Genomic DNA, 21966 nt, shown 5'->3' on the forward strand with positions numbered 1-21966 from the left:
TTTAGCAGCTTACACAGCAACCCCACACATTTTCCTACTCCCTGCTGACGAGAGGCAACTACCTCGAAACACGTGTCCAGGGATGGCACACGCCACGCATACTTGCATTCACACTCTAGCATAGGTGTATCCGCCGACGCTGACCTTCAGGGACCATTTTCATTGGGGGAACACGCCTGGTAGGTGTAGCAGTGTGCGACCAATCTGGTTTAACTTTATATTCAGGCTCCCTTGAGCCGGTGGAGTCGACGGACTCATGGTTACGCACCTGCGCGCTACGAGAGGTACTAGACCTGATAACGATTTTAGCAGCTTACACAGCAACCCCACACATTTTCCTACTCCCTGCTGACGAGAGGCAACTACCTCGAAACACGTGTCCAGGGATGGCACACGCCACGCATACTTGCATTCACACTCTAGCATAGGTGTATCCGCCGACGCTGACCTTCAGGGACCATTTTCATTGGGGGAACACGCCTGGTAGGTGTAGCAGTGTGCGACCAATCTGGTTTAACTTTATATTCAGGCTCCCTTGAGCCGGTGGAGTCGACGGACTCATGGTTACGCACCTGCGCGCTACGAGAGGTACTAGACATGATAACGATTTTAGCAGCTTACACAGCAACCCCACACATTTTCCTACTCCCTGCTGACGAGAGGCAACTACCTCGAAACACGTGTCCAGGGATGGCACACGCCACGCATACTTGCATTCACACTCTAGCATAGGTGTATCCGCCGACGCTGACCTTCAGGGACCATTTTCATTGGGGGAACACGCCTGGTAGGTGTAGCAGTGTGCGACCAATCTGGTTTAACTTTATATTCAGGCTCCCTTGAGCCGGTGGAGTCGACGGACTCATGGTTACGCACCTGCGCGCTACGAGAGGTACTAGACCTGATAACGATTTTAGCAGCTTACACAGCAACCCCACACATTTTCCTACTCCCTGCTGACGAGAGGCAACTACCTCGAAACACGTGTCCAGGGATGGCACACGCCACGCATACTTGCATTCACACTCTAGCATAGGTGTATCCGCCGACGCTGACCTTCAGGGACCATTTTCATTGGGGGAACACGCCTGGTAGGTGTAGCAGTGTGCGACCAATCTGGTTTAACTTTATATTCAGGCTCCCTTGAGCCGGTGGAGTCGACGGACTCATGGTTACGCACCTGCGCGCTACGAGAGGTACTAGACCTGATAACGATTTTAGCAGCTTACACAGCAACCCCACACATTTTCCTACTCCCTGCTGACGAGAGGCAACTACCTCGAAACACGTGTCCAGGGATGGCACACGCCACGCATACTTGCATTCACACTCTAGCATAGGTGTATCCGCCGACGCTGACCTTCAGGGACCATTTTCATTGGGGGAACACGCCTGGTAGGTGTAGCAGTGTGCGACCAATCTGGTTTAACTTTATATTCAGGCTCCCTTGAGCCGGTGGAGTCGACGGACTCATGGTTACGCACCTGCGCGCTACGAGAGGTACTAGACCTGATAACGATTTTAGCAGCTTACACAGCAACCCCACACATTTTCCTACTCCCTGCTGACGAGAGGCAACTACCTCGAAACACGTGTCCAGGGATGGCACACGCCACGCATACTTGCATTCACACTCTAGCATAGGTGTATCCGCCGACGCTGACCTTCAGGGACCATTTTCATTGGGGGAACACGCCTGGTAGGTGTAGCAGTGTGCGACCAATCTGGTTTAACTTTATATTCAGGCTCCCTTGAGCCGGTGGAGTCGACGGACTCATGGTTACGCACCTGCGCGCTACGAGAGGTACTAGACATGATAACGATTTTAGCAGCTTACACAGCAACCCCACACATTTTCCTACTCCCTGCTGACGAGAGGCAACTACCTCGAAACACGTGTCCAGGGATGGCACACGCCACGCATACTTGCATTCACACTCTAGCATAGGTGTATCCGCCGACGCTGACCTTCAGGGACCATTTTCATTGGGGGAACACGCCTGGTAGGTGTAGCAGTGTGCGAGCAATCTGGTTTAACTTTATATTCAGGCTCCCTTGAGCCGGTGGAGTCGACGGACTCATGGTTACGCACCTGCGCGCTACGAGAGGTACTAGACCTGATAACGATTTTAGCAGCTTACACAGCAACCCCACACATTTTCCTACTCCCTGCTGACGAGAGGCAACTACCTCGAAACACGTGTCCAGGGATGGCACACGCCACGCATACTTGCATTCACACTCTAGCATAGGTGTATCCGCCGACGCTGACCTTCAGGGACCATTTTCATTGGGGGAACACGCCTGGTAGGTGTAGCAGTGTGCGACCAATCTGGTTTAACTTTATATTCAGGCTCCCTTGAGCCGGTGGAGTCGACGGACTCATGGTTACGCACCTGCGCGCTACGAGAGGTACTAGACCTGATAACGATTTTAGCAGCTTACACAGCAACCCCACACATTTTCCTACTCCCTGCTGACGAGAGGCAACTACCTCGAAACACGTGTCCAGGGATGGCACACGCCACGCATACTTGCATTCACACTCTAGCATAGGTGTATCCGCCGACGCTGACCTTCAGGGACCATTTTCATTGGGGGAACACGCCTGGTAGGTGTAGCAGTGTGCGACCAATCTGGTTTAAATGAGAACTTACAGAGAGGCCACGCCCAACAGTATCAATTGTCTGTTTCCAATATGTCATCTTGATTGTGGGGGATTCATAGGAAGGACAAGACCAGTTGTTTGAGGATTTAATGGTGAAGTTGGAAAAAGCAAGGTTCAACACAGGAAAAGAAAAATGTCAAAAGTAAAACAAGTCACCTCCTTGAAACATGAGATGTTAGAGAAAAGGATCCAACCAAAAGCAGGCATGCTAACCAGGAAGCGTCACTTCGGCTGCTGCTTGGATCCTATTTGGGACCTAAGGGAAAATCCTAGATTACCAACGAAGGAGAACAGAACACAAGCACATATAACATATTGCATGGGGGAGGTAAGTTGTTCTATCCTCTTGTTGCAAATAGCTGGAGGGTACAGGGAGATAGGATACCATATTGGACATATGTAGGAGACACTGACAAGGATTATTAAATCTTTGAGTTTGATTCTTTAAAGCATTTCCTGTTCCTGAGCAAAGCCCATAAATGCGGGATTAAACTAGTATAGTGGATGAAACATGTCATGAAAGTAAGGGAGGTATCCAAATAAAACTCACTTACCCAACTGTTTGTTTGTTTTTTATCTTGTATGGGACAGGTGTGATTCAGAATAAATTAGTTTTGCCAATCACTACCCCAATAACATTCTAACTGATTTCGTACATGATTAATTACATCCAAAACAAGTAGTTAGCCTGGAAATCCAGGGCTGGACTCATTGGTGTCCCAACTTAACAATCCTCAGCATAGACCGCTGCCAAAGACATAATGGTGGCCCTCGATGGTATGGCATCAGAAACATCTAGTAAAGCTTTTCTAAAACCCTCAATTTCCAATGTGTCAACAGATAAGGATGGAAAAGTGAACTTTGTCTGTGCTTTCTTCCACATAGGAATGAGTTCAATGATGAACTATGGAAGGAAGCAGTACCAATATTGCTAGTTCTCTGCTTTAAAATCTGCTCTCTTATTAGATCGAGAGGAGGGTCTTTCCTTAAAGGTCTTTAGTGTTTCCTTGTCTTGTAAGGAGCTGGGGACTTTTCCCTAGTAGCTTACTGTTCATTGGGTAACGCTTGGTATCCCTTGATAGAGATCTTCATAGTGTTGGGCCATGATAAGAGTGGCCTTCTTTGTTCAGGTGGCATTAGAGTGCTTGAGGGGACATTTAACAAAAAAAGCAGAGTCATGTTTGATCTCCATGGATCTCAAACAGAGGAATGATCATTGTCCAAGTGATATCTGCTTCTTGCTTTTAGCTGGAAATTTAAAAGCTGACATTCTAGATGGAGACATGCACCAAAAGTGGAATACAACAATGTTTTAGGATCAACAATTAGTCAAGGTATTGTTAATAGTAGTTGGGGCATTAAATCCTGGAAAAAAAGAAAATTACATCACTGGCACAGGTGGTGCTTCGATGAATCCACTGGTATTGTTTTCCTAGAATCACAGATGGAGCAGCATCAGCACAAACTAGTGCTAGATAAAAGCTATTGCTGTGTTCTGGTTCCAGTGTGATGCCTGGCGAACATTAAGAGATAAGGAATCTGCAGGAACAAATATTCATTAGATTTCAGGAGACACAGGAGCTTGTGAATTTACATAATGTTAAATTCTACTGTCTTATTTAAAAAAAAAATGAATTACAACCCTAAAGTCTCTGTTTCTTTTCATTTGAATACCCTTTCACCTTTCAAGGTTTCTTTACTGCCGCCATTTGTAATTTCTGAAATAAAGTCACAAACGTATATTTTAATGTATAAGAATTACATTGTGTGAACCGAGATAGAAAGCAATGTAGCAATCTATAACGGTGAAGGAAGGGAGAAGAAACTGAGTTGAGGGTGTGAGGGATCGTGCGCGGGTAGGTCGCGCGCGGGCAGGATTTAAGAGATTATTTGCTGGGATCCCTTTTCTAAAAGGATACATGTGGATGTTGTGCTGTTCATGGTGATAGTTCTTCAGTTCCTTCTTGGAAAGCAGGTGCATAGGAGCTTGTGAGATCTGGATGGGGAGGGAGTTCCAGATCTTAGGTGCACAGCAGGAGAAGGCTTGGTGTCTTGTCTGCTCCTTCCTGCACATTTTTTTCTCTAGAGTGATAAAGATATTACTTCAAGTGTTCCACATCCCACTGGAGTTGTTGATCTTGATCACCACTTTTGGTGGAGTGCTTGAGTTTATGGCTTTGTAGATGATGCAGCAGACTGTGAAGGTGATGCAGGCTGTCAGATGGAGCAGCACAATTCTGTGAGATTGGTTGGCAGTCTGTCAAATTTCCACCGACTCTCGATAAGCCAAGAAGTGCATAAAGGTTGATCCTCAGTGGGAGGGCGATTAAGCAAATGTGACTGTGGCAGCCATGGCCTGTGCATGTACGAGGGAAAAATAATAATTACCTGCTGGACTTTGGGCAATAGTTTACATTGGCTTGCCTCCATCCAAGTGAGAAAGGACAAGACTTGTCTACCAGTTCTAGTCTAACACAAGGTGTTCTTGTTAGCCAATGATCCCCGTAAACAATGCTTCCACAAACTATATCCGTCATTCTTTTATTACATTGTATTTTGATTTGCACTCCTGCTCCTTGTGTATGGCTCACATTCTCTTTAACTATAAATATGATGGGGTTTGTAGTTCAAGGCCGAAAAATGACTGATGAAGATTTTGTAACCAAAGAATAAAAACAGGATCAACTATAAAACAAAACAGATTTGTGGTGCACTCTGGTAGGGACAGATGCAGTGCTACACCAAAAGATCCATACAAACACATTCTTGTAGGACAGGCTATTCCGTTTTATTACGTCTTACATGTATAGTTCAATACTATAAATTATTAAAGTCCTAAATATTGTCATCCGGCATTGGCATACTGGATGGATTTTTGCGGAGAAACACTCTGGACAGGGCAGTGGACATCTTTGTGAAAACTGACTTTCTTTCTGGTTGTTGCGCAGAAACAGGACAAGTAAAAGCGCCTGCGGAATACATAAACAAGAGTTTTAAAAATGTTTGTGTTGTTATTGTTTGTGTTAGACAAACTGATATTCCATCAATAGATATGCTTGCATATGATTTTGAAATACACATTAAAGGTAATGGGACAATATGATATGATTACAACAGCTTCCAGTTCTTGTTAATGTCACTCATTTTTTTATTTAACATTTACTTTTGTCTTGCTCCTTCAAATTGAGTTACTTGTCTACATGTTCTCTTTGTCTTGAAGGGTATTTGTAAGCGTTAACCACATTTAAATGTTTCTGTTCGTCATGCACAGGGGAGGACAGCAGGCGGCTGTCTCTCTAATGATGCTTCCACAGTCATCATCAGGACAGTGTTCCTCGGCAGACACTGTCTACATAGGGAGTATTTGGAAAGTACTGATTGCACTGTGCTTCGCATACACTCACTGCAGTGCTTAATTTGTATAAAAACATAAGTGCTAGGGCTCTGGTCGGTAGGCCACTGCAGCTTGCATCACACATTGCCAGTGCTGCCATTGATAGTAACAACACAACTACTAACCATCACAGTGAGAGCACCCATTCAGACTATTCCAAGCCCCCAAAGCTAAAAGAATGGCTCTGGCCACAGGTAATAGTCATTTTTAATGTAAATAGAATTAATAATTACCTGTTGTTGGGGCCATCTCTAAATTATCTATCCAGCACCACCTTGTGGCAGACTGTCACAAGCGCCAGTGTTGACAATTAAGTGAAGGTACCCAGCACCGGAAACCATTGTCTCAAATTAAGCACTGTCCAGTGATCCTCTTTCCTTCGCCACACACAGTCTGAACATTTCTTGTGCCTATTCAACACACTCACCGTCTCCACAATGCTTTTCACTCACTCACTAACCCACACACTGCACTGTTTCTCCAAGTCTCATCCCGCACTCACTGTGTGCAGTGCGCCTTACTCACTCTGTGAGTGTCTGCCCCACTAATCCAGCGTTCCCTCTGCTCCCGTCGCTTTCGGCATAGCCTCCCACTCGCTTTCTGTGCAGCACGCCTCCTGCCCCACAGCCTGCGCAGTGCATCTTCTTCATTTACTGCCTGCAGACATGTGGAGTGCTTCTAATGCACTCACTCTGCAAAGGAGCTCTTCTGCCCCTCACTGCTTGCATCGCGCTTCTCTGCCACTTCCTAATTGCGCAGCACTATATATGCAGAGTGCTTCTTCCGTACTCACTGTATGGAACTTCTACATTTACAGACAGTACAGCGCTTGTCTACCACTTACTGTCTGAATAGCTTTTTTCTTCACTCAATGTCTGCACAGTGCTTCTTCTCCACTCACTGCCAGTGCAGCTTTTCTCACTGCCTGCCTAGTATTTCTTCTCCGCTTATTAGACAGTTCTTCATTCCTGCCCACTACAAGCTCTCTGCTGCTCTTCACTTTTCCATCACTGTGAACCTCCCTTGTCATGTTGTTAGCAGTACTAGAGGACTATGGGGCATATTAACAAGGGCTTTATCTCCGCTTTTTTGGCTTTAAAAGCCAAAGAAGCGGAGATAAAAATATCGCCCTATCAACAACAGGGTGCTAACATGCAAAATCGTATGTTAGCACCCTTTTTCACTACGCTTCCCTTTGCATCTCTAATGAGATGCAAAGTGGGCATTCCAGAGCAAAATAATAGGAGAAATGTCACTAAGCGACATTTCTCCTATTATTAAGCTTCACGCTAACCCTGCTAGAGACGAAAAAAGCAGCACTAACCACGGTTAACAATGCTTTTTTACGTCAGCTAATTTTCAGACTTGAAATGGGAGGTGGATTACATGGCTAAGTCCACCATGGGCTATCAACAAGGATATCCCTATCCTTGTAGTTTTATCGCTGCATTACCAGCGATAACCTCCCAAAATTCCGCTATCGCTGGATTTTTTAACGCCTAGGCGGTTAACTTTGTTAATAACGTGATAACCAGGCGATATTATCCAGCGATAGCGGGCGTTAAAAAAATTAACGCTAAGCGCCTTTAGCGTTAATTTTCCCTGTTCCGTGTTAATATGCCCCTATGTGGGGCGAAATCCTCCTAGGTGCACTGTCAGGTCACTGGACGGCACTGCCTGCGGGTCACCACCCTCAAAGGGAGTGGGAGGTAGCTGGACCCATTTGGCCAAAGCCCTGCTATTTTTCAGGGCACCGCCTCACTACCACTGCTTTTGTGATATATTAATTGTCAGGCAGCTAACATACGCTGCCTCAAGAGCCGCCCTATGCTGAAGGAGCCTCCAAATATGCCCCAGGATATTGTTTCTATTTTGACCTAGGTGCTCGTACTACCAGAAAACCAGAGAGGACCCGGCAAGACCTTTGTGACCCATGCCCCACAAAAGCTTCTAAAAACCCTCAGAGACTGGACAGGAAATGTGTGAATGAGACTGGCAGTCCAGGGTAGAGCAGAGCAAAGAGAAGCTCCTCCAGCCGAGGAGCAACTATGAGAGCGGGCAGCCATCTTAAATTTAGTACAATACGTGGCTGTGATCTATCCCGACTCACAGTCAGCACAGCGCTTTTTCCAGCTCATCGTATGCGCTTTGCTTCCCCAAACTCACCCAACTCACTCTCTGGATATTGCTTCCCACTCACCCCACTCACACCCCACAGTCTCGTTCCTTCACTCTACTCATTGTACTCTCTGCACTCAGTGCGTGTACAATAATCCCCTCTCCCTCACCCCACAGATTCACTCTTGCTCAGCCTCACTGTGTGCACGGTCTTTCTCCCCACTCTGCCCACCTGCGCCTCGGTCACTTTGGTGTCTACTCAGTGCTTCTGTGTCATTCAGTATTACTCACCTCTCCTCCCGCTTCCATTCCACTGGTGATGAATGCCTATCCCCATGAAGGGGGACATAGGTGTGCCAAGATTATGTTTCTGCATTCTTGGATCTTGCATGCAACAGGAAAAGCGTCGGTTTCGTGGGGAAAGCCTGTTGTCCATGCTTGGATTTTGCAAGAAGACAACAGTGGTAGTGGTCTTCACAAGCTCATTGCTTGAGAGTTGATGGCAAGGTGCATGACAAATCTAATTAAAAATGGGCCTTAATAGGAGGGCGGGATCTCAACAATGATCTAAGAAGAGGAATGGCTCAAAGTGGCCTTTAAACAAAAAGTTGACACAGAGTGATGGTGCTTGAGACTCGTGCTCCAGCAGATTCAGTCACAGATGGAGCCTATGGGGCTTATTTACAAGCCCCTTGCGCCACCGGCATGTCACTTTTTCCCATTTTAAAAGAGACGCACCATAGGGAGTAGGAAAGGAATGCAAAGTCAATCACAAAAAAAAAAGCTCTAGGGCAGATTTACAAGGAACTGGCGCATCTGCATAGATGCATCAGTTTCCTTGTGCCAGCGTCAAATGCACTTGCACCATCATGGATGTGCTGTATTTGCATTACAGTGCTCCATGGCACAAGGATTAACAGATGCGTCAGAAATTGTGATGCATCTGTTGGCCCAAAAGTGACGCATTGCTAGGGTTGCTCATGAAAGTGACGCAACTCCAGCACTGTGCCACAACAGATAGATGAGCCCATTCAAAAAGCCCTGCGTCATTCCTTACGCCTGGTCTGAGCAAGTGTAGGGATTCTGACGCAGTGAAGGCGTAGAGTGACGCAGTGAAATGTTGTCAATTTCACTGCGTCAATTCTAATTGGCTTTTGGCGTGGGAACACCCACCCTGCATACATTATACCTTGCGCAGGTATAATGTGACGCAGAACTTTACAACGTGACGCTTCTCCCTAGATGCGTCACGTTGTAAATTGGCCGCACTGTTTGCACCACCGTTTCGTCAAAAGAATTGATGCAATGGTGGCGCAAGGGGCTTGTAAATCTGCCCCTCTGTTTCTGAAAGCGGCTTGGATTCAGAAGTTTTTTCAAACGTCAGTCTGCCGTGGCTACAGCAGAGTCAGTCACAAGCCAACCTTTCCTCAGAAAAGTATGTATGTATAAACCTGGACTGCGCTTTTTTCGACCGGGCATTCCCCCAGTGGGGCAGGAGCCTCTGAAGGCAGACTTTTCAGGAAGGGGGCCACTGCTGGCGCCTCTGTCACTTTCCCCAGATTCCCCCAGTAATTACAGGAGGCAGGGTGGGTCAGGTTGAGAAATAGAGAGATAGAGAGAGGAATAAGACAGAAAAGAGGGATGAGACAGGGCTGCTTCGAACATCTATTCCAGGGCTGCTTTAAGTTTCAGGTGGGCCTTACAGGAAGGGTCTGCTTCAGGGTTGCTCACAAGTCAAATCGTATGCTTCTGAGGGACCACTAAGACTGCTGCAGTGCCAATCACAATTGAGGCTTATGCCTCTGAAAAGCTGGTAGGGCTAAGATGTAGATGTTCAGAATGGGAATCTGGTATCTGCCGCACTGTCTGCCATCTTTGCTCAGATTGTCCTGGACTTCCAAAGTACATGTTTTTTCTGTGTTCTCTCAAAAACTGTGTCCCAGAAGCCACCCTCACACCTGAAACAACACTACCACTTCTGTGATTCGTCTCTCCGGAGTTAAATTAGAATTGGCATATCAAAATGGAATTGCCATAAAAGACTGGCTTCACAAAACGTTTTAGTGCCAAATGGGTGTGCATGAAAATACAACGATTCGCACGTCGAAATCCAACATCCTGCTTGTTCAAAGTGCAAATGAGATGGTGCAGAACAATCCATTATGATGGAGATAACCTGCCACTGTGGCAAAATATAGAGAACAATGCAAGTTTGCAAACATGTTGCCGTTAGGTTCCCACCCGGAAAACACACCTACAAGAACTGCACAGAAGGCGGGGAACGTTTCTTTCTAGGGAGGAAGATGGACAGCTGTGGAAAAGGTTTCTTAGCCGAGAAACATTCTTCCTTCAGAAGGTTAAAGAGAGGGCCCGATTTACTCACAAAACGTTGTAAAGCTACTTCACTAATTTTACGCCAGTTTCTGGAATAGATTTACAATTTGTTTTAATTGTCAAATAATTTTAGGAATTTACATGAGGAGTCGGAACAATCAGTTTCAATGTCTAGTGGTTAAGATGCAAGTATATGGCATACAATTTGCCACATTTTAATGCCTGCTAAAAGTGTATTCGCACATGCTAACCTGCTTTTTTTCCTTCATGAGTAAATTACATTTCCCCAAGAGAAACTGCCTCCCCTCCACCCCCCACTCATGTTTCCTCCCCTTGCCTGCCACGGGTTAGGATTTAAGACCAAATGTACATTGACTTCTGTTTGCGATTTCCTAATAGCGAATCTTTGCGATATACGCTATTAGGAAATCGCAAACACCTATGTACAACAGTGTGTTTTACACTGTTTATGATTTCCAGTGGGTCGCAATTGACCTACCTCACTAATATTCATGAGGTAGGTCGCAATTTGTGACCCATTTGGAATCGCTAAAACACAGGGATGGTGGCCTGCTGGGGACAGCAGATCACCATGTCTGTGTTTGCCTTTAAATAAACCAACGTTCTTCATTTTAAATGCAGCCGTTTTCATTAAAGGAAAACGGGATGCGTTTAAAAAACAAAGAAAAGTTTTCTTTTCATTTTTGAAGCGTATATAGTTGTCTGTGGGACCACTGCCTACGCTTAAAACAATGTTTCAGCAACCATTCATAAAGGGGAAGAGGAAGGGGTCGCTTTGGAACCCCTTCCCATTTGAGAATGGGTTACTACCTACTTGAAGGAAAACAGGAATGTTTTGTGACCGTATTTTGGTCGCAAAACATTCATACATACCAGTGTGAGTTGCTATTAGGAAGGAACGCCCTTAATACATCCCTTCCTAATACTGAATGGCTAACTCATTTTGTGATTCGGTAATAGGTTACAAATCGCGAAAAGGTTTGGTACATGGAAAAGCATTTTTCCGGTTGCAAACGGACGGATTCTGTGAATCGAGATGTTTGCGACCTGGAAAAATATATGTACATCTAGCCCTATGTTCTGCTGCTGCACAGGAGTCAAGATCGAATAAAGGGTGTAAATGGTCGATGAAAAAGTTTAAGAATATCCACAAACTTGCTAGTTTGCGAATGCTCCCTAATTTTGCATGGGACTCTCACAATGGAACACCCAATTCCCATCCTTTGGAACAGATATACTTTCACAGAATAAAACAACGTTTCGGGGCAACATTACATGTGAGCAAACTAATTTACGAGTGTAAATCTGAGTTTTGTGACTAAATAATAAAACATTTGAATTTATAAATCACAACATTTCTGCACCTAAGATTAACTCTGATGTGCAAATGGGTTTGTGACTTTAATATTCTTACTTGACTTGTCTACTTGTACGAACACATTTTATGTTAATTTATGCGTGGATTCACTAGAACAAAGTGGTATCTCTTTATAAATATTAAATAAAAATATTAAGCAAAAAAGAAGCGAACAATTAACAATGGTGTCATTAACTTTCTCATACCTGATTCCACTGAAGACAGTATTGAAGAGTCTGTGATTTCTTCGATATCTAGACTAGTCTGCATAAAACATTTAAAAAGTAAGGGTTACTTACAAGATTTGAAAATACAACAAGGTGCTGAGGAGGAGGATATATGAGGGTGGCATTTAGTGATATTAGTTAAACGGCCCAGGATTAATATGCATTGCAGTTCCCCGGCTGGAAGATTTGTGATACATTCTACAGCCTTTGGACTTTCAGGTATAGGCAGTCTTCCAAATATTAACATATTCTATTATTTGTAGCTTCACTAAAGACGGTATGTAATGAGCAGTACAAAAAAACAGACCTAGACTCACCTGATGTATCTCTTCTGATCTCTACTGTAAAGCAGAGGTGTGTGATGTAGGTGCAGGACATCCTGATCCATGCCAGATATTCTGAATATTTTAATATACTACTTTTACTTATAGTTAATCTCAAAAGAGCTTTTATACATAAGTCATTGTTTACTATAAAAATCGAGCATGGATTCTGCCATCCTGCAAGTCTGAGGAACCGTTAATGGAGAATCAAGGACACATCTTGTGCATACTTAAGGTACTCCTATAAATGTCTTGTGCATTTTATGGCTCGCAGTGCTCTGCAACACTGCACAGGCAACCTTCTTATGTTGGATTCAAATGGACATCCATCTTATGCAGCAGTCAAGTGGGTTGTGGATTCAGGGCAATCGCTGAGATGTGGCACAACATGGTGCCAGCCAGGACAGAGGCATGCTGGGGGAAGAAGGCTGGAATCCTCCCCAGGAGCCTCAAAGGCTCTATTTAAGAATTTGCCAGAAATAGAAAAATATATACATACTTCTTCTCACGGGGTACACATCTATATTTCAGAGGAGCATTCATTCACAGCATAAGTGCTGTCTCATATTAGGAATGCAAAGTCGAGAGTTATCAGGGACATTTTTCGGGACGTACCACGTCTAATGACCAGTTGTTGAAGCCCCAAGGGTGCAAGGGTGCCTGTGTTACAATCAGTATTGTTTTTGTGCAAGAAGGGATGCCTTCATGCACAGAAAGATTCTTTAAAGGCACTGCATAGAAAGAGGAAGTAACCAAAGAAATAAAGACCTTTCTTCTTGTTGCGCCTGGTTCAAAGAGGAGTATCTTTTAGCACAATCCCAGGGTTACTCACCTTAGTAAATCTGGAATTTCATCAAAATCCGTCCTTGATGCATGGGAACACCCATGCTCCACCCATAGAATGCCTCCTCAATGTAAAGTAAAGCAAGGCAGTGCTATGTGCTGCCTTGCATTACTTTTTGGAAAAATCTGACATAGAGCCATGCAAATCTGCGTGGCTTTTTTAAAATCCCAACTAACATTTTAAATCGTGGCTGCGCAAAAAAATTGACACCACCTGACTCAAAAGTTTCGTAAATCTGGCCCTAGAATAACAGTATTTCCTAGCATGAATGAGAAAGGAGCTTGACGAGAGTAAAGTTCCAGACCAATGACATGTCACAAGACTTCTTATCATGGAAGAAGTTACCAAGCTCTACCTGTGATGCATTGAATTTGATTTGTATCCATGTGTAGTTCCCACTCTTGCGTGACTGCTGCAAAGCTATTGGATGGAGTGCCTCTCATCCTGCCTTTGGGCATTGTTCACTTTTCTGTGTTCCTCCATACAGCCTCGTACGAAATCACAGTTGAGTGGAACTACTACACCGAGGACTCATGCGTCTCTGCACTCTGAAGGCCCTGAGATAGTGACCAGACTGTCTCTTTCTTTGGGATCCTTTAGCTCAGACAAGAGCCCAACCATCCTTCATTCTGTCCTGGATAATGGTGATTATACTTGTTATTCTTTAGGTATATCTGGTATGATAAGTCCAGCACATGGAATAATGGTGACCATCCTTGGCATATTGTGGACATTCTTAGCATGACTGCACCCACAACTGGCACCCTTAGATGCCAAACGACGGAGCATTCTCCCGCCAGATGCTGGCACCATCTTCCGTCTCCTTACTTTCGGCAATCCTCTTATAACATGGATATTCATCCAGTAATTTTGTTCCTTTCGCTAGGCTGAGAATCTTCAGGATAAGGACATATGACCAGTAATTATGCACTTTACAAATGGTATATTGGAAGCCATTTCTCCTATACTATAAGCATACATGGTATGATGAGCCCAACTCTGTTGGCCATTGTAGGCATAATTTGGACATCCTTGGCTGACGCCTTCCACCCCTGGCATAATGCAAGCCGATTCACAATGATGGTCAATCTGGGAATATTAAGGGCACCGTCATAGGTTCATCAATAGCATAAGGGTGACCATACTGGGCATACTGTGAGCATCCGTGGCTAATGCCACAAATTCTTTGGTCACAAGCAAAGGCTATGCTCAGTTGGTACTAGTGGCTAGGAGAGTGGTAATAGAGGAGTACTCAGGGCCGTGTGCTCACTGTAACCTGGATATGGGTGCACACTGCACCTAGTTAGTACAGTAGCAGCGGTGCAGCGCACAGGACATGGCCTCATGAAACCAGCCTAATGTAAGAGGATTTTTGGCGAACTGAAATAGCTGTCTATGAACTCTCTAGGATGATCTGTAAACAAGAAACTAGTTCAAAAATGGTTCATAAACTTCAAGTTGCTTGGTTCATGAACTGGGACAAAGTTTTTGAAGAAGTTCATGAGCCTCACTTTAATACGTGTAAAAGACAATTGGCCTTTTACTCTCCCTACAGTGTATCGTTGTCACGCTAGGGGTGTGAGGTTCACTCAGCTTGCCATCCAACATTTTCTACAATGCGGTTTGCGTATCCATGGAGTTTGTACATGAGCTAACTAGAGGCCCCTGAAGAGGAGGCAATATGATTTCATCTCATCCTAATTGAGAAAGCAGCAGCACAAATTAGCATTGAGGTTCTTGAATGGGAGAAACCAGTCTTACTAATGAGTTCACAACCAGGTCACATCTTGAAGGAGCTAACTTCCAACACTGTCAGATGGATGAGTGAGCAAAGAGGAATCAACAAAATGCTAATTACTTACGTGAACTGGACACAAGGCGAAATTATATCTTTAAAACACCTAAATAAATACAACTATTTGCAGTTTATTGAGTAACGATTAGTTTGCCTAAATCTATCATCTATGTTGCTGTATGAGAATTGTAAACACCAACACCTCGGTAATCGAAATAAATACAATCTTTGTCAATCTCAGACTTAAGAACACTTTCACTTACAAGGTCAGAATTTCCACATTTGACGAAGTTGCATTTTGCAGCTATCACAGGATAGTTTTCTTCACTGCTTGAATCCAAAGCAAGGACTGCTCTAGTGCTGCCCAATCTTTCTCTGTTTCTACCCGCTTCACCCGCTGAGCAGTGGCTTACTCCAGGTGCACGTTTTTCCTTCCGCAGGTATGGACTACTTAAGTGGGGAGAACCTAAAACACAGTTGTTGGATTTTCTGGGCTCTTTCCACACATTCTCTTTCCTGTCAAAACTTGAGCGAATTCTTTTTTTTCCGAGATTTAGATCTGAGTAAGCAGAGTTTTTCGAAAAGTGTGCCTTCGCTCCAAGATGCTTCTCAAACTCAAATTCTTCTTCTCTACCCATTAAAGGAGATTCTTTCAGAACTATTTCTTCAATATCTTCATCCTCGTCGACCTCAGTGACTTGAATATCGTGAGTTACCAGTCGAACTAACAGGTCTTGTTTGCTTTGAACATCTTTTAGAAGTTCCACTTTGCTGACATCAGGCTTCAACACATTGAGAAAGGAATTTCTGCAGACAATCTACAATTAGAAGGAACATAGTTTGGTACATTCACAAAGGAATTACTGAGTTTTAACAAACATCTCAAGCTGTACAGAAATCACGACAATAACTGGAGGGAAACGCACCCTTATTTTTAACATCTCAAATTTTTTTCACAACAAATATTATTAACTCAAAATGTATGGCATTATCTCACCTTTTACCCACAGGAGCAGAGACTCATATTCACAAAGGCATTTTAATGTGTACATTTAATTTTGTAAGTGTAGATGAAGAATTACTCCTGAAAAGGTTTGGAATACATTTGCTTTCTAAATGGAAATGGAAGAGAGCACTTTAAAAAATGGTGTAGGTGCAGAAAAATTGGTTTCTCAATAGAGGAAATCGTTTTCCCCGTGGAGAAAAATAACTAAATAAGTAAATAAAAGTGTGGTTGCTATGATGCGAAGAGCATTTTTGCATGAACTACTCTGGACTATGTACCTTTTTGCATGCCCAAATGCTTTCCCAATCACGAAATTTAGAATTCACAAAACGTTTCCATGAGCAATCCAGGATACCGACAACTGTCACAGGTTTCCAGGAGTAATCTGGCTCACCTTTGAAAATTCAAAAAACGTGTAAATTTGCACCCATGTGCGGTCGTAAACTGCAAGCGCAGATTTGCGTTTCTTTAGAATCAGGTTTTGATTTGTCTTGCATTCTTTTCACTTCTATATTCTAGATGCCCAGTCTTCTCCTTTACCCTCAATTGCACCTTCCTAAAAATGCATGAATTTGATACGTAAACCACACATAACATACTTTTCTGAATTTTATTTCAAGTTGTTTGTGGAGCTTACCTTTCTTTATAGTATTACAATGTTTATGAAGATGTGCCTCTTTGCTGGAAATATTTACATTGGTCTTTGAACAGGCCGTTATTCTTGCCCAAAAATATTTTAATCTGCAATTTTCAATTATTTCTTGCTAAGAGCTGCTAAAAGCGAATCGTGGGCGGGGCGCACTCACAACCAAGAGGCCTGGAACTTCTTAAGGCTTTCAATAGCCGCTCCCATAAACCCATGCCTTGCTACAGGGACTTCTCCATGTGCCTTATTAGAGAAATAAGGTAGTGCAGACCCTGAGTGAGGGAGTGCCTTAAATATTGACCCAATGAAACTGCCATTTTCCTGCTGGATGATGATGCTCTGGGAACGTCCCATGGAGCGGCCAATTGAGAGGGCTGGATGAAGCAGCTGACAACGAGACCCTGCGTGGACCCAGCACGTGCTCTTGACCAAAATGGTGCACTGACCCCTAGTGGAGTTTCATCGTAGTGGAGTTAGTGAAGCTGAAGTGTACCATGCTGATGGCCCACAAATACTGAGATGTTTGGCACAACTGCCCAGGGTGCTCTGCATACTACTACTAGGCCGACCCTCCTCTCCTGCTCTCCACTGAAGCCTCCAAGGCAAGTCAGAAGGTCATAGAACCTTCCAGGAAGTGATGGACCTGATACAGCTTAGGTCCATACTGAGATGGAATACAATTAACCCTGAGCGCCTCACACAGGAGTTTCTGGGGAAACTATGGCTACTGTGTCATTTTTGCATCTCCTTCTTCAGGCCTTTCCAGAGGACACATTTATGGGGGCAATTCTGGTGTATGCACCAATGCCATCCTAGGTCACCCCTCTGGACTACAGATGGCCCATCGCATGGGACTTACTTTGTCACCCATTGACCCAGTTGAAGTGTACACTACCAGAAAGAAGCATTGTCCCTTCAAACAATGTTCTGGTTACTGGACTCATACAAACCTTGCTGGAAGACACTTGTGTTTCCCACTGCAGAATGACAGCAGCTATCCGGCCAGCCCTCCCACTTTTGGGTCACCTATTTAGATAGTTTGGGACTGGAGTGTGGGGAGATATCTAGTTCCAGAAGGCTGCCCCCTGGGTAATCCTATTTCCCGATACTTACCTCGGTAAGGTTCCGACCTACCTACTGGAATGCTGCCTTATCAAGTCTTCGACAAAAAACCCACATAAGCTCCTCTTTGCTGAAGCTGTGACAGGGAAATTAAAGAATGATCTATTGGCCCAACAGCCTTGAACATAACAGAAGTCACACTGCAGTTCATCATAAAAGATGTCCCCTCCATCAAACCCTCTATTACTGTGGTGTAAGGCAGGATGTCAGAAACAAACTCAGAAATAAAGACAATTCAGGCAGACAATCCAGACTGGATTCTACGTGGTGTTGTCTAACTGTGGCTAAATATCAACTGGCCCAGATTGCCAGGTTGGCAAACATGGGCCATGAACTGTGGGTCCTCCATAAAAAGGTGGTGTATCTAGAAGACAGGATCAATAGGACAATATCAGGTTTTCCAGTGTGCTGGAATCCGAGGACCTTGATGATATGCTGTTGTTTCTGGGATCTTTTCTTCCGGGACACTGGCACTAACAATTTCTCCACTGACAGAATTCCTGTGGAGTACATACGATGTGCTCAAGATGCAAGCCAAACCCCCACATTAGACGTATCCTGGCATGCCTGCTGACTCATCAGTATATCATTTCAACAGCAAATAAAAACACCCCCTTCATTTACGAGAACCATAAGATATTTATTTGAGCAACCTATTCCAAGGAGGTGAACATGAAGACAAAGACAGTATTTGCTCTTCGTTCACAGCTGCAAAAGTGAGACAGGTGTTATGGCCTCCTGAAACTGGCCACTATAATGATCTCTATGGACCGGAGGACTAATGAATACTATGGACCTTATGATCTGCAAAGGTTCCTGCAACCCTTAGAATCCATTGGTATGGATACAGCCATACTGCCCATCTGCTCACTTGAGGCCCTTATTGTGAGCCCACCAAACCATTGTAGTCTTAATGTGCTGGGACTAAGCTTGACTTGGTCATAGAAGAGAAATGCCTGGAGTTGGTCAAAAGGTGATGAGCAGCCAGAGAAGTCACTGGTAAGGTTAGGGACAGAGAAAAATCCATATTGTCATTTAAATCATAGTCAGCCTTCTCTTGTTCCCTCGGCTGGAAGAGGCTGACTGTTTTGTGTACATCTTACATACTATGAGCCTAAGTCTGCACAGGTAAGGCCCATCACAAGATGAAACTGTTAACACCTTCAAACAGACTGAAGTGCAGATTTGATACTGCAAGTTACTGTGTCATTGCCACTATCAGCGGCCGGACACAGACACAGCAAGGCGATTGTCTACTTTTGAGTGTATGGTCTCCTTTATTCTTTTTCTCTTGCCCATCCTCAATATTGGGTTGGAGCCCACATTTTATATCGAGCCTCCACTTTTCTGTAAGCGATGGGACGGGCATGTTGGGCTGAGTGTATAGCACCTGTTTAAAGTTAGAGGGTAAGTCCTGTAAACTTCCCTTGGTAGAGGGGGGCTCTGTCTTTACATGATAGAAAACCTATTCAGGACTCTGGAAAGGAGACATCTGTGAACGTCCTTTAATAACAAATTTGTGGAACAAATAATGTCTTTTTGTTTCTGAATATACATTCAAATTATGTAAAAAAAGTGTAGGTTATTATTAAAGAACGTATGTTCAATAGGAATAGTGCTCCCTACAATCAGGGTCTATCCTGTAACCAGCTCAGTATACGTAGTGTGTGTTGCCAGCACACATTTGTAGTGTAGCACCCTTGTTTAAGCACCAATAGGAACACCGAGTAACATTGAATCACTGAGTGCGCCTCAATCACTCTTATGGGGGCCTGAGGTGGCCACATGTGAAGTCCCACTATATAGCAAACCAATTGTCTTACATCGCTTGACTGCTACCAACCAGCTAGACAAAATCCATCTGCATAAACCTCTAGAAACACCACCTATTCTTTGAAAGGATTTTCATCTCACATACAGTGGTGCAGACGGGGTCTACGAGAGGAGCAATTGCTTTCTATACTTAATGGAAATCGGCTGGCGTACCATGCACTAGTGATCATGATGGGGTGTCATATCCATTCCATGGCCGCTTTATAGGGCACGACTGAAATCAGAATTGGTGGCCACGAATTACATTGGAAGGAAGCATTGAGGACAATCAATTGAAATCTTTTTAGGAACATAGGGCCACATGCATCAACGAGAAAACTGGTCGCAAACGGGCAGATTAGCAGAATCTGCCCCTTTGCGACCGGTATTTTTGCATTTGGGATGCATCATCCCAAATGCAAAAATCGCAATTCAAGGAATCTCTAAATAGCGATTCCTTAAATTGCGATTGCATTTAAGGAATCCCAAATTGAGATTCCTTAAATGCAATGCATTAAAGTGAACAAATTAGCGATTTCGCTAATAGGGAGAGCAAATTACCATGAAGTTGAACTTCATGGTAATTTGCAAAAACTTTGAAAAATGCACTTTTGTGCATTTTTCAAAGTTTCATATTGCGCACACACATGCCCTTAGAGCATGTGTGTGTGCAACATATGTGCACAGATCAATTTCAGGGGTGCAATAGGGTGTCATTTTGACACCCTTGCACCCTTGAAATTGCATGAGCAATTTGCGAGTACCTACTGGTACTCGCAATTTGCTCATGCAATCTCCAATTCATTCCTATGGGCCTGGAGGCCCATAGGAATGATTGGGACGGCATTCCTTAATTGCGACTCGCAATTTGCGAGTCGCAATTAAGGAATTTGTAGGAATCGCTATTTTTATAGCGATTCCTACATGCATAGGCTTTTGCAATTCCTTAATTGCGATTCCTTAAAAATCGCAATTTAGGAATCGCAAAAGTCTTTGTTGATGCATGTGCCAGCTAGTGCTTAGTACAATATGTGCCCCTCACAACTCTGAAAATGCAACCACAAATCCTGCTCCTTAAAAGCAGGCCTAGTTAACCCACCATATTCCCTACCTCTCCACATCACAATCCAATAATTGTCTACAACCTAGCTAGCTCTTATTTCACTTGTTGAGTTTGTGCTTGTTTTTGACCCTCTACAGCGTTCAGCTGCCATGTAGCTAAATTCACTCTATAATAGCATATACATACATACATATCTGTCTCTTCGGTAAGATCCTACCTTCCAACCTGTGCCAATTTAACAGAGTATTTTCTGGGTTTACTGTATTACATAGGATTATGTAATCCCTGTATAAATGGCAGCCACTAATTTCTTTATAGCTAGTGATTTGTGACGCACCGAGTCGACAATTATAAAGACTAAACATCAGAACTCAGCAATTATAAGGTTATTACAATTTATTTATTAATTGATGTAAGTTTTATATAGCGCTTGCTAGACCCGAAGGTGTCAGAGCGCTTCACATGATCGTGATGAATACAGTAAAACAGTCATGCAATAAACATATGAGGCGAGAATTCAATAGATAATAGTACACATCAAAGGTGATAATAGAGTAACCAACAACTAGAGACACGATTCGAGAGGATTTATTAGACAGCATAAGCAAATAAACAGCCGCCTATGACAGAGGGTCTAGATCTGATCAAGCAACAATTAACCAAGTTCAGTAAACTAGGAGTTAAAGTATTTGTTTTAGAAAGAAATATTTTAATTGTTTTCTTTCAACCAAACCAATACATGCAATAGCAAGCGTATCTGTTTACACATTGCACATCCCATTTCAGTAAAGATCTAATTACTGAGGAAACTCCCCCACAACCACTTAGGCAATAAATGGTATATAAAGAAATATTCAAAACATATTTGACAAACCCCACGTCTTCATACCATCAATCAGATTCTCCAAAAATCTCAGCTTCATTTTCCTCAAGCGGTAGCGATTACCAATAGTGCAATGTATCAAATAACTCGTAATGCAAACCCAAACCCACCCACTTATCCCTCCCCGTCTCCTAATGGCGTAACAATAATTCGAAAATAAAGTTTATCCACAAGTCATGGTTATGTCCACATTAATTGCGTCTACTGCGGTAATCCAATAGCCCAATCCATGCCGTCAGAGGTAAAGGCACAAGAGTAAACATTGGAGCCATCTTCCTAAGGAGGGGCAGGTTCTCGGGGAGGAGTCTCTAACCCTGACGTGCTCAAGTCTCCATCAGTGTCATCGTGTGGTG

The 21966-nt window shown here is 43.7% G+C and overlaps 1 protein-coding gene across 1 annotated transcript in view; it reads right to left on the reverse strand.

Annotated features, from left to right (window-relative positions):
• Window positions 1-5503: 5503 nt before the first annotated feature.
• LOC146823139 (uncharacterized) overlaps window positions 5504-21966 on the reverse strand; it is a gene marked incomplete at its 5' end in the record, with an annotated part of 688665 nt that continues 672202 nt past the window's right edge. Inside the window, 3 exons of the mRNA XM_085606373.1 lie at window positions 5504-5637; window positions 12099-12156; window positions 15345-15899. Coding sequence (XP_085462499.1) covers window positions 5504-5637; window positions 12099-12156; window positions 15345-15899 — 747 coding nt within the window. The remainder of the gene's footprint in view (window positions 5638-12098; window positions 12157-15344; window positions 15900-21966) is intronic.

This window comes from Triturus cristatus, chromosome 5_2 (assembly GCF_964204655.1).
Source record: "Triturus cristatus chromosome 5_2, aTriCri1.1, whole genome shotgun sequence".
Classification (NCBI taxonomy): domain Eukaryota; kingdom Metazoa; phylum Chordata; class Amphibia; order Caudata; family Salamandridae; genus Triturus; species Triturus cristatus.